General features: G+C 30.3%; 1 protein-coding gene across 5 annotated transcripts in view; it reads right to left on the bottom strand.

Moving 5' to 3' along the window:
- LOC143258511 (uncharacterized) overlaps positions 1–13727 on the bottom strand; it is a 72684-nt gene that overhangs the window by 44481 nt on the left and 14476 nt on the right. For all 5 annotated transcript variants that reach the window (XM_076517582.1, XM_076517583.1, XM_076517579.1 and 2 more), the window contains exon 2: positions 12921–13120. In XM_076517582.1, coding sequence (XP_076373697.1) covers positions 12921–13085 — 165 coding nt within the window. In that variant the 5' untranslated portion in view covers positions 13086–13120. The remainder of the gene's footprint in view (positions 1–12920; positions 13121–13727) is intronic.

Raw genomic sequence — 13727 nt, 5'->3', positions numbered from 1 at the left:
TTATTTTAATTTTAGTTATAAAATAATTAAAACGATAAAGTTGTTAACCATTATCTTAAAACAATCCCCAGCAGCTGAATTATAATTTTGAGGGCTATGATGCTAAATTTTCGACTGCACAAAATTAACAAAGTTGTTGTTTTTTTTTAAGTTCCCAGCGGCACCGCTGGAATACGAACGAGAATTAAACAATGATTTGTGGGTGTTCTGCTGAACCTTCCTCATCTTTCTTCGTCGTCTCTCTAGCCGGCAGGATCTCTTCTCAGCTCTTCCTGATGCCCCTCAATTAAATTCAACACATTATCAACTTCTAAGTCATTCGTGACCATCTCGTTGTACGAATAACTAACATGCCACTCCTGTCCATATCTCTCGCTCCGTAATCAGGTAATTAATTTATTCTTGCCTTGTGTGGGGTGAAGAGAAACAGCAGTTTCTGACCGCCCCTGGTTATTTTTCGTTCATAATGAACGAAATCATAATTTAACCAAAATTCCTACCGTGACCTAAGTGCTAAAAATTGTGATTCAGTATCCACACTTAGATTTACTGTTTGTTTCTTTTCAGTTGAAGACCTATTGTCGTGTTTCTGTCTTTACAAATAAATTAAATCAGCTTTGTTTTGCTCAACAGGTTTATTTTTCTGGCAAATTTCATCATTTTAACTTTTGAGATAAAATAAAATCCACTCTTGCTGTTTAAACTTTGTTTTCTTGATCATTTAATTATTTGGGATTTGATAAAAAAAATTATGTTTCTTTGCTACCTATTATTCCTACTTCAGTGAGATGATGACTTAGGGAAGATAAATTGATCTTCCTTTCTTCCAATAGCATTTTGTTTGGTAATGCATTACCTAATTTACTTTTATTTACCCCTTAATTATGTCTTAAGATATGCATATTGAAATTATTGAGTTATTCTAGCCATGATATATTCTTATTTTGTTTGTTTACTGTATTAGTTCAAAGTCACAAAATGGAGCTCTATCCATGCAGGGAATCAAATCCTGGATTTTTACAATTAGATGTCTGTAAACTGACCAACCCACAAAGGTACATTTTATTTTGTTAATCATAGAGATAGTTTTATGATACCTCAGGAGAAGTTAGAAAACATTTGCTTTTTAAAATCCTGTTTGTGATGCATTTTACACTAACTAAAACTATTCTTTTAAAACATTTGAAATATCTGATCACCACACCATACTTAGGATTATCACAGCCCCTAGACTCCATATCCACTGTTTCTAAGCCTATGCAGATCTACTACCCACTGGCTCCATAACTCAAGTACTATGATGGGAGAGCAGAAATTTATTATACAAAACTCTAGGGTTTGGTTTCTCACAATGTGGCTTTGCTTTTAAACAACCAAATTGCAACTCAAATATTTTGCTTAAAGTACTTCATTTCACATGGTACCTCAATGATTAGGATCTTCAACACTGGTCTAAACTGGCAAAGTACAATTTAAATACATTTATACATTCACATTTCCTTACTCTGAATTGAAAGATGTTGTTTGACTGCCATATACAAATGTGAAAATTGTTCTTGATAATTTATTTTCAATTAGCTGATGCTAATAATGTATTTATACAATTTTATTTTCAGTACTTAAATATCATAAAATGACTATTTTTACCAGAGCTTTATCAATCACTACTTAGATGTATACAGAATGCATAAATAAAATGCTAATATGTATATATTGTTATGTAAATATTGGAAATCAAATGACAAAAACATTATCCCAAAATAACTTTACCTATGATTACAGTAGTAGAATTAAGTTAATGCAGTAATAGCAGAAAATATAGAAAAAGAAATATCTGTCTCTGAAGGAAAGTTAACAAAACACTAAAAAATAGAATATAACAAATACAAAAAGTTAATAGTGTGGAGTTATTTGAAGATAAAACTGAATCTGCCATTGTGTTAGCTGTCACTTTGCACAAGTAAACTGATTTGTTTTAAATCAGTTAATGCCATTTATGGTTAGTCCTATAGCCAATTTATTGCAGTATTCATATGTGAATATTTCCTCAAGGTTACCATCTCTAAGTTAGAAGTTATAGACTAGACTCACTAGAAGGAAGGTAGCTAGTTTACACCACTAACATAGTGGTGTAACTACAATGTAGCAGGGTTGAGGCTAAACAATATAGCATATTTATTCTGTGCTTATATTTATTTTATTTTTTGGCAGATACAGGCTATGCATTTTTGTGAAGGGGCCCCAAAATCCAAACACCAATGTTTGAGCTATTATTTTAATAAGGAAATAGTGTGATTTAACAATCCTATTGTAACACCTTCACAGTTAAGTTCTGCAAAAGTTGAGGAGAAAATGAAGGTAATTTATTATCATTAAATTATTTTCACCACATAATATAAAAGAAACCAGCAACGAAAAAAACTACACTACAAAAATCAAAATCAAAGGGAGTGATAAGAATTGACATCAGAAATGTACAGAAAAAATATAAAATAATTATTTTAACAATGACACAACCTTATAAATGGAGAAAAAGATACATATAGAGAAAATAAGTTAAAGAAATGGGCTAGTTAAAATGCAAGCCATAATAGAAACTATAATTTTCATAGGAAAATAAGTAGAAAAATAAATTGTGAAGCCTAAATAATTAATATTCCAGCCAATAAACCTATAATCAGAAATCAAGAATCAAAATGGTGTATCATTTTTTCTCAAAGGGAATGTGTACCAGGAAAAGTTTAAAAATCCATGATACAGAAAATGTCTTACCCTTTTTCATTCAAGGATTAAAGAGCCTTCCTGACTCCCCCAAGTCAGTCAGGAAGTTGTGCTCTTGAGACATTTTAGGGAAAGCATCTTCCCCTACATATAGTGAACTATATGTGAAGATGCTTTTTGTGCAAATAAAAGTAATCCTCCTCTAAAATGGGGAAATTACCAAACAAGTTTTGTGAAAATGCATTTCATACCATTTAGTCTCTACAAGATGACTTTGATACTAATAACACTACATAAAAATGCCTTAGAGCATATTTATTCATGGTACAATGAATTACACAGACCTGCAGATTTAAAATTTTTTTAAAGTTTTCATTTTAGTAAAAGATTTTCCATAATTCAGCAATGCAGATTTTGAAAGTAATTGTTTTTCCATCATGTAAGGGTATTTTATATATATAAAGAAAAACAACTCTTATTGAGATCAAATTATTATTTCATTTACCATAATGAACATTTCTTATTGTTATATTTGTTAACAAATATACAAACAAACCAACTGAAGAAAAGAGAACACTGATGTCACACAGATGTGTATTCTTATTCATCCTGATTTCTTTGATGAAATCTATGTCTTTTAGTCTCCAAACTTTGTATCATGGTCTTTCTTTTATGTGTTGCATGTGGAGCACCTTGTTTCAATGACCAACAGTGTTCAGACATCATGCTGATGTTCCACCTTCTCTGATGTCTGGATGAAACCTTCTCTCTTGTTTGCTGCTGACAGCAATAAGATTTTCAGAGAAATAGTTGACATGTGATTGTAAGAAAAGTTTCAAGCTCATACTACAACTCAATTCTTTGAACTTATCGAACATATTATTGACAATATTTTCCTAATTTGGGTCTTTACTGTTTCTTAAAAATTTGTCAATGACATCTTTAAAGGCATTTCACTCTTCTTTTTTCACCTTTTCTCATTGTCCTTTTGAACTCTTCATCCAAAGTCAATTTCCTAACCTAAGGCCCAACAAAAATCCCTTCTTCACATATTGATTCTAAAAAGAGCTGTGAAATGTCTACATAGTGACTCTTTCAAGTACACATAAAATTGAGCTTGATGAAGTAGTTTTATGTGAAGTAGAAGTAAAAGGACTTTCTTCATGTCAACCAAACTTTCATATTCAATGTTTTTGATTCTGGTATCATGCTGACTTTGTATGGCTATTTCACGATCTGCTTTCCTATTCACACAAAAAACATGGAAACTATATAATCAAACTGCTGACTCAACAAAATACAAAGGACTTTCAAGTCTCCCCAAAGTACCCAACAGTTCATAGATTACAGCTTCTAGCATTGGTATTAATTTAGCAATATTGTTGTGACAAACCAGTAAACCTTCTTGCAAAACATGTAGAATAAACTCTCACAATTTCTGCACCAGTAAAATGATGTTCCTGAAGAAAGTAAGGTCATAGCCCAATGTCTGGACCTCAAAATACCTTAAAAATCTTTGGAAAGCCCAGATCATTCACCAAATTATTAAGTTTACCTCATATGAAACATTCTCATTCACCAGATGTTTCAAACTCAAAACAATCCCTATCATTATTTATATTGACATCAGATTCAGAACCACATGAAACTATACCAGAGTCACCAATACAGTAGGTACACATACATCAGGTCCATGTATTATAGTGATTGAAGGTTCAGACAAGAAAAAAAAAAAATCCCTTTTATCTTGAGTGTTGTAACCTTGCACATTACATAAGCAAAAAGAGATATCATCATGGTTTATTGGCTCACGCCAGACCACTGGCATTCTAAAAAAGGCAAAGAGAATTCTTTTTTTTAACCTTTAGTTCATTGTGTCATATCTTCCACATAAACAGTGCAAACTTTGCGTGGAGCTCATGATTTGTCTTGGTCCCCAAGTTTTATTCCAAAATATTCATAATATGCTTTTCTGTAGGATTTGTGACGTTTGCCTTTATTTCTTTACAACAAAGTTATCACAAGTATAACAAAATATGTTTATGTATTTCAGAACAACTGGTATGGGTATTAACACTTTTACTGATAAGTGGAGAACAATGTTTTTACCTTCCTAGATTAGCTTCAGGTTGACCACAAATAGCATGCAATGTTGCTCGTTAACTGTTTATATACTAGCAGTGTTTTTTATGGCTTCTAGAATGATCAACAAGACTCTCACGTTGCAGTTGTAAATATGATGTTTTGTGAAAACCCTGTAAGTAAGGGACGAAAACTGATATCATTTTTGGATTCGGCATACAGGAATTACTGTAGAATATGTACAAGTTTCAAGACAATAAAACCACTGCAGGCTTGTTTGTCACTTCCATAAGGAAATATGGGAGGTTGTATTCTCAAAGTATAAACTAACTTTCTAGTAGGAAAAATCACTGTCTACTTCAGCACAGTTCATCTTTACAGAAATCTTTCCCACAATGGTAACCAAGATGAAAGAAAATCAGCCACTTCTTTCACCAGTATTTTACAGAAAAGGATAATATACTCTCGTATCCATAAGAAGTTTGAAGAATTTTACATAAATATTGTTAATATATGTGGGGGGTAGAAAACACCTTTATGTGTCTTTATGCTCCATGGACTTGATGCTAAGTAATATGCAAGTCTCTGTTAAGACTGTATCTTCCATTACTGCTGAGTACAACATTATAAAAAATAAAATGTCTTGCCTGGAGCCTAACCAGCTATTTTATATTATTTTTTTGTTTCATCCTACTTTTATCACAAATTGACATAAAGAAATTGGAAACATACATCCTATCAATACCCCAAACCTTGCAAACTTCAATAAGACCATCCATAAACGAGAGTCATTTCTCAAAATAATATAATATATACCCTTAAGTAACGCATACATCATCTAAATCACCCTGGAGACCCTCATATGAACTTTTTCAAATAATTCCACATATTTATTGAGTAAAGACAGCAAAACTGTACACAATATTCTTTGTGAAGCCTAACCTACTTATTTGTATAGAGAAATAACTTCCTTTGATATTTGCAATCAATATGCTATGAACAACATTAGGTTGATCAGATAAATGCATTACCTTGCAGCAACTAACTAAAGGTTATATGCTGACTATCAACATGGTCTTAAATTTTTATTATAATCTCTACACTTTCTTTACCATCACTACAGTTGCCAATATATGGACCTATTCTATTTCTGCTACTGCTATCTACGAATTTATAATCCTGGCTGGTTTGCCAAATTGTCAGGGTTTGAGAGGAGCTAAGATTCTTTACAGTATGTGCCTGTGATTTGTTGACAACAAATTTTTGGCTTGTTTTGAATTTTGTGTAAATCTACATAAAGGCTACCTGCCTCAAATTTAGCTGTGAAAAAATCAGAAAGAAGGAAGGTAGTCATCAACACTCAACACCAACTCTTGAACTATTCTTTCACCAAGGAATAGTGGGATTGAATGTCTTTTGTTGCCCCCACAGCTGAAAGGGTGAGCAAGTATAGTGGGACAGAAGTGTGGCAATAAGTGTAAGCAACAAATGGGTAGCACAAAATCTGCTTGTTTTAAAACAGTATATATATATATATATATAAAATAAGTCAAATGTATACAGAAAAGTTCATTACACTATTATGTACCACAGTTGAATCTACAGCTTTAAATAATTCTATTTTACATCAAAACTCCACCCAAACAGGTTCAATTACTTTACAACCTAACTGACAAGACAATTTATTTTTATGTCTCTGCTATTACAATAAAAACTGTAAAAGCTTCACTTTAAAAATCACCCTTTATAGCTAAATTGGCAATCACACAGTCTAACTTCACTGTTTTTCACTTTTTTAACTTACTTGAGCTCTACATTTGCACATATTTATAACATGCAACCAAAAAAATCTAGAAATATCAAGCCCTCTAGTAACAACATTCACATAAGAAAAATCTTTAAGACTTTGAATAAGACAATACCAACAATACTACAAACCCCTAGTTCAACAATCAAACTGCATACACAATATATGACTCACACATTTACTTAAAGAAACTTGTCATAACTATTGCTTCTAAAATAATTAACTTTTAACCCTTGTTATGAAACCTAAATAATAATTAAATAACCTAACAATAACTGTTTAAACAAAATAGTCTTGTGTATCTGACAGTCTCTCCCTTTTAAACTTGCTCATATCCACATGTGGCAGAGATATAATTCTAAACAAATGTCTTATTTAAAGATAAGTCAAATACTGAACATCACCATGGTGTTTCTCCCCTTCTGTAATTTATCCATGAGTATAACAAAAATGAACAGTTTCCAAATTAATTAGTTTCACAAAGCTTGCTTGGTTTAGAGGAAAAAAAGGAAATGAAGATGTCACTTTATCAGAGAGATGAAATTAACAGTAAAATTAATGAACTTCAGAGATATGTGGCCAAATTTCTTACTTGTAAATCATAAAGTATGTCAAATATCATCAAATGGAAATTATTAATTCAATTTATTTCATACAATGAAAAGTTAATATTCCAAGGGATATTGAAACTGGAGTTTTTATGATCATTTTATGATTTTGAATGTTACCATTTATATTCCTTTCCACCATTATCTTGCTTAAGAACATAGGGAATATAAACACGAACTGTTGACACACTTTGTTACACATGGATGAATCCCGTATAGCAAGAAGCTCCTCATGCAGAATGTTAATAGCATCATCTATTTAGCTGTAGAGAAATGAGGTGGTCTGGACTAGTCTGCAGTTGTCCATGTATGAGTTTAAAAGATTGATATGTTTAGAGAACACCCCAGTAGCACAAGCAGAAAACAGTCAGAAAATGTTAACACTTTCATACAGTCTAAAAATTACAAAATGTCAGTAAAAAAGGCAAACAATAGCTATGTAATAATGGTATACAAATACAAAATACACTATCTTTCTGTATTTTTATAAGATATATGATTATTTATCCATTTATCCTTTATTCTGCATATGTTCAGATTTTACACAACACAAGTTTGAAAAACCTTTATCTAGTTCTTTTTCTTCATCTGTTATTCTCTAAGAGAAAATACCTGTTCTGCTGATGGTCGGATGGGATGTTGCTGTAATACTACACATAGTATGAAAATATTGACAGCATATGGTATTTCAGAGTTAAAGTCTCCCTTACATTTGAATGAGAACTAACAGTAACATCAGTAAAACTAGTTACTTTAGGCAAATACATTTCTTTTAAAGTATGAACATTAGATTTCAACAGGGTGGTACACAATCTTGAGGAGTAAGCAATCTGAAGGAAGATCCTGTAAAAATTAAGGAAATGATGAGCTGTAATGCAGGATTTATGAGAGAGGTGCAGCTTTACTTATGAGCTCACTCTTACAAATCTCACGAGTCAGTGCATGTAAAGTTAATGACCTAAATACACACATTAAGTTGTTTCCAGAAATACTTTTTGATAAAAGTGCTGTAAGACTGAGTACGAGAAAGAAAATATTGTTTCAACTCAGAAGTGAGTAAATATACCTCTCTGTATGCGAGTATGTTCTCAAAAAGTATATTCTGAGAAAGAACTGAATCCTAAACTTAGATGCATTGAAAATGTCTAACATACAGCTAATAGAATGTATACTTAAGTGATTGAGTGAACATCCCATTCAATAAAATTTACTTTTTTGTTTTTTGCAGAGTGTAATATAAACATGTAAATGTATGACAGAGGTTTCACACCAATGCTGTTTAGCTTTAACAAAAATCAAATTTTATCACAGGTGATCAATAGTGCAATATTGCTCTATATTTCTTAGTGAGTTCATATTGCATGTCAGTCATTAAAATGAGCATTAATAACTATACCACAGTAGAGTTCAAATAAGAACAAGTGGTGAAAGTGGTCCCTCTGAGCTAAGACTCTTACAATATTTTTTAAAAAATGCAAAAATTAATAATAAAAATTTGTTTAAAAAGTTAAGAATAGGCAAAACATTAGGGCTTGTGAAGGATGATTATATAATGGTGTATTGTGCAACTGAGTCGAGTTCTACAGATTCTTCAATGAAAATATTCCCTGTAGATGTGATGTACGATTCTCCCTTTCCAGCAGATACTCCACAACAAATATTCACAAGACTATGTGGAGTAGTTATCGTTTCATAAGATGGTGAAAAAAAAAAAAGTGACAACTTATTTATGTCAGGAAAATTACTTCAAAAGTGTTATTTTTTTCCCAAGTGAGAATTATAGCTTGTATTTTTCAAGATGAAAAATTACACATTGTTACAAAAAAGTAAGCACTTTGTTGAATAAAATAGGTGTTTCATTCAAAAAATGATTCTGTTTCAATACAGTAACTGTCAAACATGTTTTTCATTTGAATACAAAAGAAAAATTTTCAAAAAATGATTGGAAAACAAAAGATACGAAAAAAACACAATACAAAAAATATGACAATTCAATTCACGTAAAGAAAAATTTAAAGCAACTGCACACAATTGAAACTTCTTGAATATTTATAAAAGTTATAGAAATTTTGGTGGCCAACTTCATTTGATTACTGAATTCAAGTATTATAGTTATAATTTTTCACAAAGTATGCATCTTATGCTTTATCGAAGTAACATCAAATTTTTACAGCATAGTACAAATTTTTGTAAAACTATTTATGAATAGAAATACAACATCAAAAGTTAGTTTGTTTTAAAGTGAGAGTCTGCAGTCATGGAGGTAAAACACTGTCTTGAATTCTAAAGTCTTAGCTGATTCAAAACAGGTATTTAGATATTTGTTATCTTCCTAGGTTAGTTGGAATTTAGCAGTACAGGTGTATAAAGTGTGTAAATGCTTATGAACACTGTACATACTTTACCACTATTCACACATAAATGTTTAATTTTTAATAATTTTCCTTACAACACAACACTTGCTAAGCCTCACCATAAACCTGGTTTATTCTCTAAAATAAAGGGGAAAGAGAATTTAAGTTTTGTAAATTTCAAAGATACATTTAAAAAAATATAAAATTACTATACTGTAACTTACCTGTCTTTCTAACTAAACTACATGTTGATTTAGAAAAATCTCATTTCTGTTCAGGTCATTGACTAACTCGGTTGTCTTCAATATTTCCACTCAAATTACAAGTTTCCCCTTCAAACCAATCACAAACAATTGTCAGATTTATGTAGTTATCAGTGCATTTTTTCTATTATTTATAAATATGTACCCAAGAGAAGTAAGTACTAGCAGACCTGAAGTTTCAAAAGAGTGGAATTTATGAATGTGGTTACCCTCACAAGTTTGCAAAATATATTGATATCTCAGCATATGAAAAAGGTAGATAATTTTTATTTTACATTCTGGCTTGTAACTTTTTGAAGTTTGACTTTTTTACTCCTTAAACACTATATACATTGTGACATTTTTTTCTAATATTTTTGGATTAAGGAATTAAAACATATACTGAAATTTTAATTTATAAACAACACCATTATACCAGTTTCATTGACATACAATGATAATAAAGTTGTTAAATCAAATTTTGAAGATAACTCTCTAAAACATTGCAACATGCATTCTTTGTCCTGCCCATTGAGAGAATTAATCAGATGTGCAGCACAGGTAGTTATACGTTGTATGATGTTGTATGACTGTTATTTGACCAAATACACCATTCATTCCCATAAATACAGCAGCATATCTCACCAAAAAAGTCATTCAGTTTCTTCCATTTTATTAAGTATACATTGTTAGTACTTCATTATTTAAGATTTTATATTAATTATTATTTTTTCTTTATTTTAAAAAGAAACATCTAAAATAGTAATTGAAACTGCATGTTTTGCTGTCCCACGATCTACTTATGGTTAAAATTCTCAAGTTTAAGAGCTCTCACACAAGAAACAGTGAGTAGCTAATATAAACTGTTGGCATAGATGGACAAAGTACATTTCCAGCTGTGTCTCATTAACAGGGGAGGTTAATTCCAAGAATTTCTACCCATGTGAAACAATATTCTACTATTTCGAAGTTTAAGTCAGCCATATTCACTTTCAAAGTCAAAGCTGTGTTGCCAAGTAACAGTTGAATAAAGTAACAGTTGAAGTTGAATAGCATGTTTATAACCAACAAAAAGAGATTTCATATTATTCAGTTTTAGCCTGACGAGAACTCTAAACTGTGTATGAATCTGTAGTGTAACACAGAGAAGATAGTTAGTCTATTGTGCTCTTGAGACATAGTGCTTGGCAAGTGTTTCTCACCTTATATGTATTAATTTGCTAAACAATTAAATTGCATTTAGGTTTCACATTTATATTTTAGTTATTTATGTAATATTTGTGTTTATAAATATATATTTGAAAATTTTATGACTGCATACATTCAATTTGATGTAGTTTGACTTGTGCAAATGCTTAAGCAAAGTGATATCATTTGCATATGCAAGTGTTAGTGAAAATTTGTGGATTACTTTTACCCTATAATAACTATAGAACATCACAAGGTCAGGTTGGTATTCCTCCATCTAGAATAAAATACAATGAACTGGAAAGGAAAATTAAATATAAACTAAGTGAAATTATGCATAGGAGAAAAATGAAGTTGAAAGGTATTCTAAGAAAAGTTAAAAGGTATGTACATACTTCCATTTCTTAAATTTAAATATTTCATTGCACTGTACATTAATGATAATATCTAGGGGTAATTATATAAGAGAAAAAAATGAAAAATAAAATATAAACATTTACTTTAAAAACATTTCATTAAAGTAATGCTACTCAATTTAAAGATTAATATAATTAACTATTAATTATTAATTTTAAGAAGTTTCATAATTATCATATTTTGTAAACGCTAATGACTAGTAATTTTTGTTACTACATCTGTAAATGTATACAGCCTAGCTGAGTAACTATGTGCATAAGATCAATTTTGTATTTTATTTTATTTCATTTTACTGTAAGATGACACTTATGTCAATCTTTTCATTTTAGTTCCTCTTTCACTAGTCATTTTTGATACTGACTATAGACCAGAGCAATACAAAGTGAAGGAAACTAGATATACCATTTTTCATTTTACAAGCCAATACAAATTCCATGACTTCCATTACAAGTCATTGCTTCCTTCTTTTTCTAAATTCTGCTTTGCTTTAGTTTCCATTTTCCCAGACTCCCTCACCAGTAAGCAAATTTAAATTATCCATGATTTTTTTAAACTTTTCTCATCAAGTAATCTTCTTCATAGTCTGCATGTAGTCCATATCTAGCACATAATTCACCTTCACCCAGAAAAAAAGTGTTCTGCAAGTCCAACCAGCTTAACTTTTGCTCAAAGCATATCTCACGAAGTAGAATATATAGCAGTATGACAATCATGTAATGCATACAACTTATTATCTGCTATCAAAAGATCAAGAATATTTGAGGTTTTCTCTTTATGTGTGAATAAAACTATTTCATGTTTCATGCATTATACAAAAACAGACAATTAATATTGGTATTTTTAAAATAAATATCAAAAACAAGATAATACCAAAAACATCTTTAGTATGGATATTTCAGAATTTTCTTAAATTCCATCATCAGTGTTAATACTTCAATGGAATTTATGAAGTAATCATCTTGTCTAAGCTCAAACTACAGTGTAAAATATAATTCAGAAGTAACACATGTTGTGAAAGTGATGTTTATCACTGATTGGCTTGTAACAGCATTATATTAACTATTGTACATGCAACACTGATGTATGATGAAATACAGGATATAAATACTTAACTACTAAGTTAAGATATGAGATACTAGTTAATAATTTGCACTGCAGGCATTGCTATGTAGGTTTTAACCTACTAGTACCTAATGGAATTCATCACTCAACATGTGAATGTCACTTGTCCAGTATTTATAAATTGTCTTGTGTAACTCATCTTCATAATTTAACAAACAATTCCTGGAATCACTCAATTGTGCCATTACAGATCTAATCAAGGCTACTGTCAACAGTCTAGTTGTACATGTCAGAGAACATCATCACAACTGTCAATATTACAGAATAATATATAATATTACTACTTTTATTTTTTATAGATAAATTTTTGAGTTTGAAAGTAAAACTCATTTTTTTTAGTTTTTGAAAGTCAATAAAATAATAGTATAAAATATGTTACTTTGTAATATCCTGGTATCTCAGGAATACCTGTACGAGTTTCTTGAAGCTTAATTTGTGAAATAATTTCATCTAAGAGCCCCTTAGGAATGTACAATTTTGTCAGTTCAGTTTTATAATCAGAATCTCCACTGACACAAAATTCAAGCTGTTGTACAGGAAACATGACTCACAAAATTCCTTTTCACTCTATTTTACAAGCTGTAAGAAAAAAAATTTCATAGTTTATATATCTTCATTTTTCATTGTACAAATTGGACAGCTCAACTAGGATTTCAATTACAAGAAGAAATTATTTCTCCAATTTCATTTGCAAAAAATACCTTAAGCTTAAACAATCCATATCTCACAAACTGAATTTTTAAAAAAGGACACTTTTTATAAAATTATGTGTATTTTATAGTAAAAATAAATTAATAATTTGATTCCTGAATTAAATGTACTCTGCTAATAATTTCTGAAGTGAAAGAACATTAGCAGATGCTCGTAGGTAGCTAAGTAGTTGAAGTAGATAAAAAGTGCCTTATGTTGTGCTACAATTCAGGAGTCCAAAACAAAAACTATAATGAATATATTGTTGATTAATTAATACAATAAATTGTTCATTCACTTTGTTTCTTGGAGGTGACAGGTATAAATTTCACATAAATGCTGCAACAAATTTCTTAAAACCAAATGGCTGTAGAGAATATGACTATAGATTAACTTAATTTTTAAAAAAATTATCTTGTAATTCAAAAAAGAAATTTTAACTAATGTTTATAATTAATATATTTCAGCTAGATTCTCAAGCTAGGTAATGTAATCT

This window comes from Tachypleus tridentatus, chromosome 8 (genome assembly GCF_004210375.1).
Source record: "Tachypleus tridentatus isolate NWPU-2018 chromosome 8, ASM421037v1, whole genome shotgun sequence".
Lineage (NCBI taxonomy): Eukaryota > Metazoa > Arthropoda > Merostomata > Xiphosura > Limulidae > Tachypleus > Tachypleus tridentatus.
Note: the sequence above shows the minus strand (reverse complement) of the source record. Positions and strands in the feature narration are given on the sequence as shown.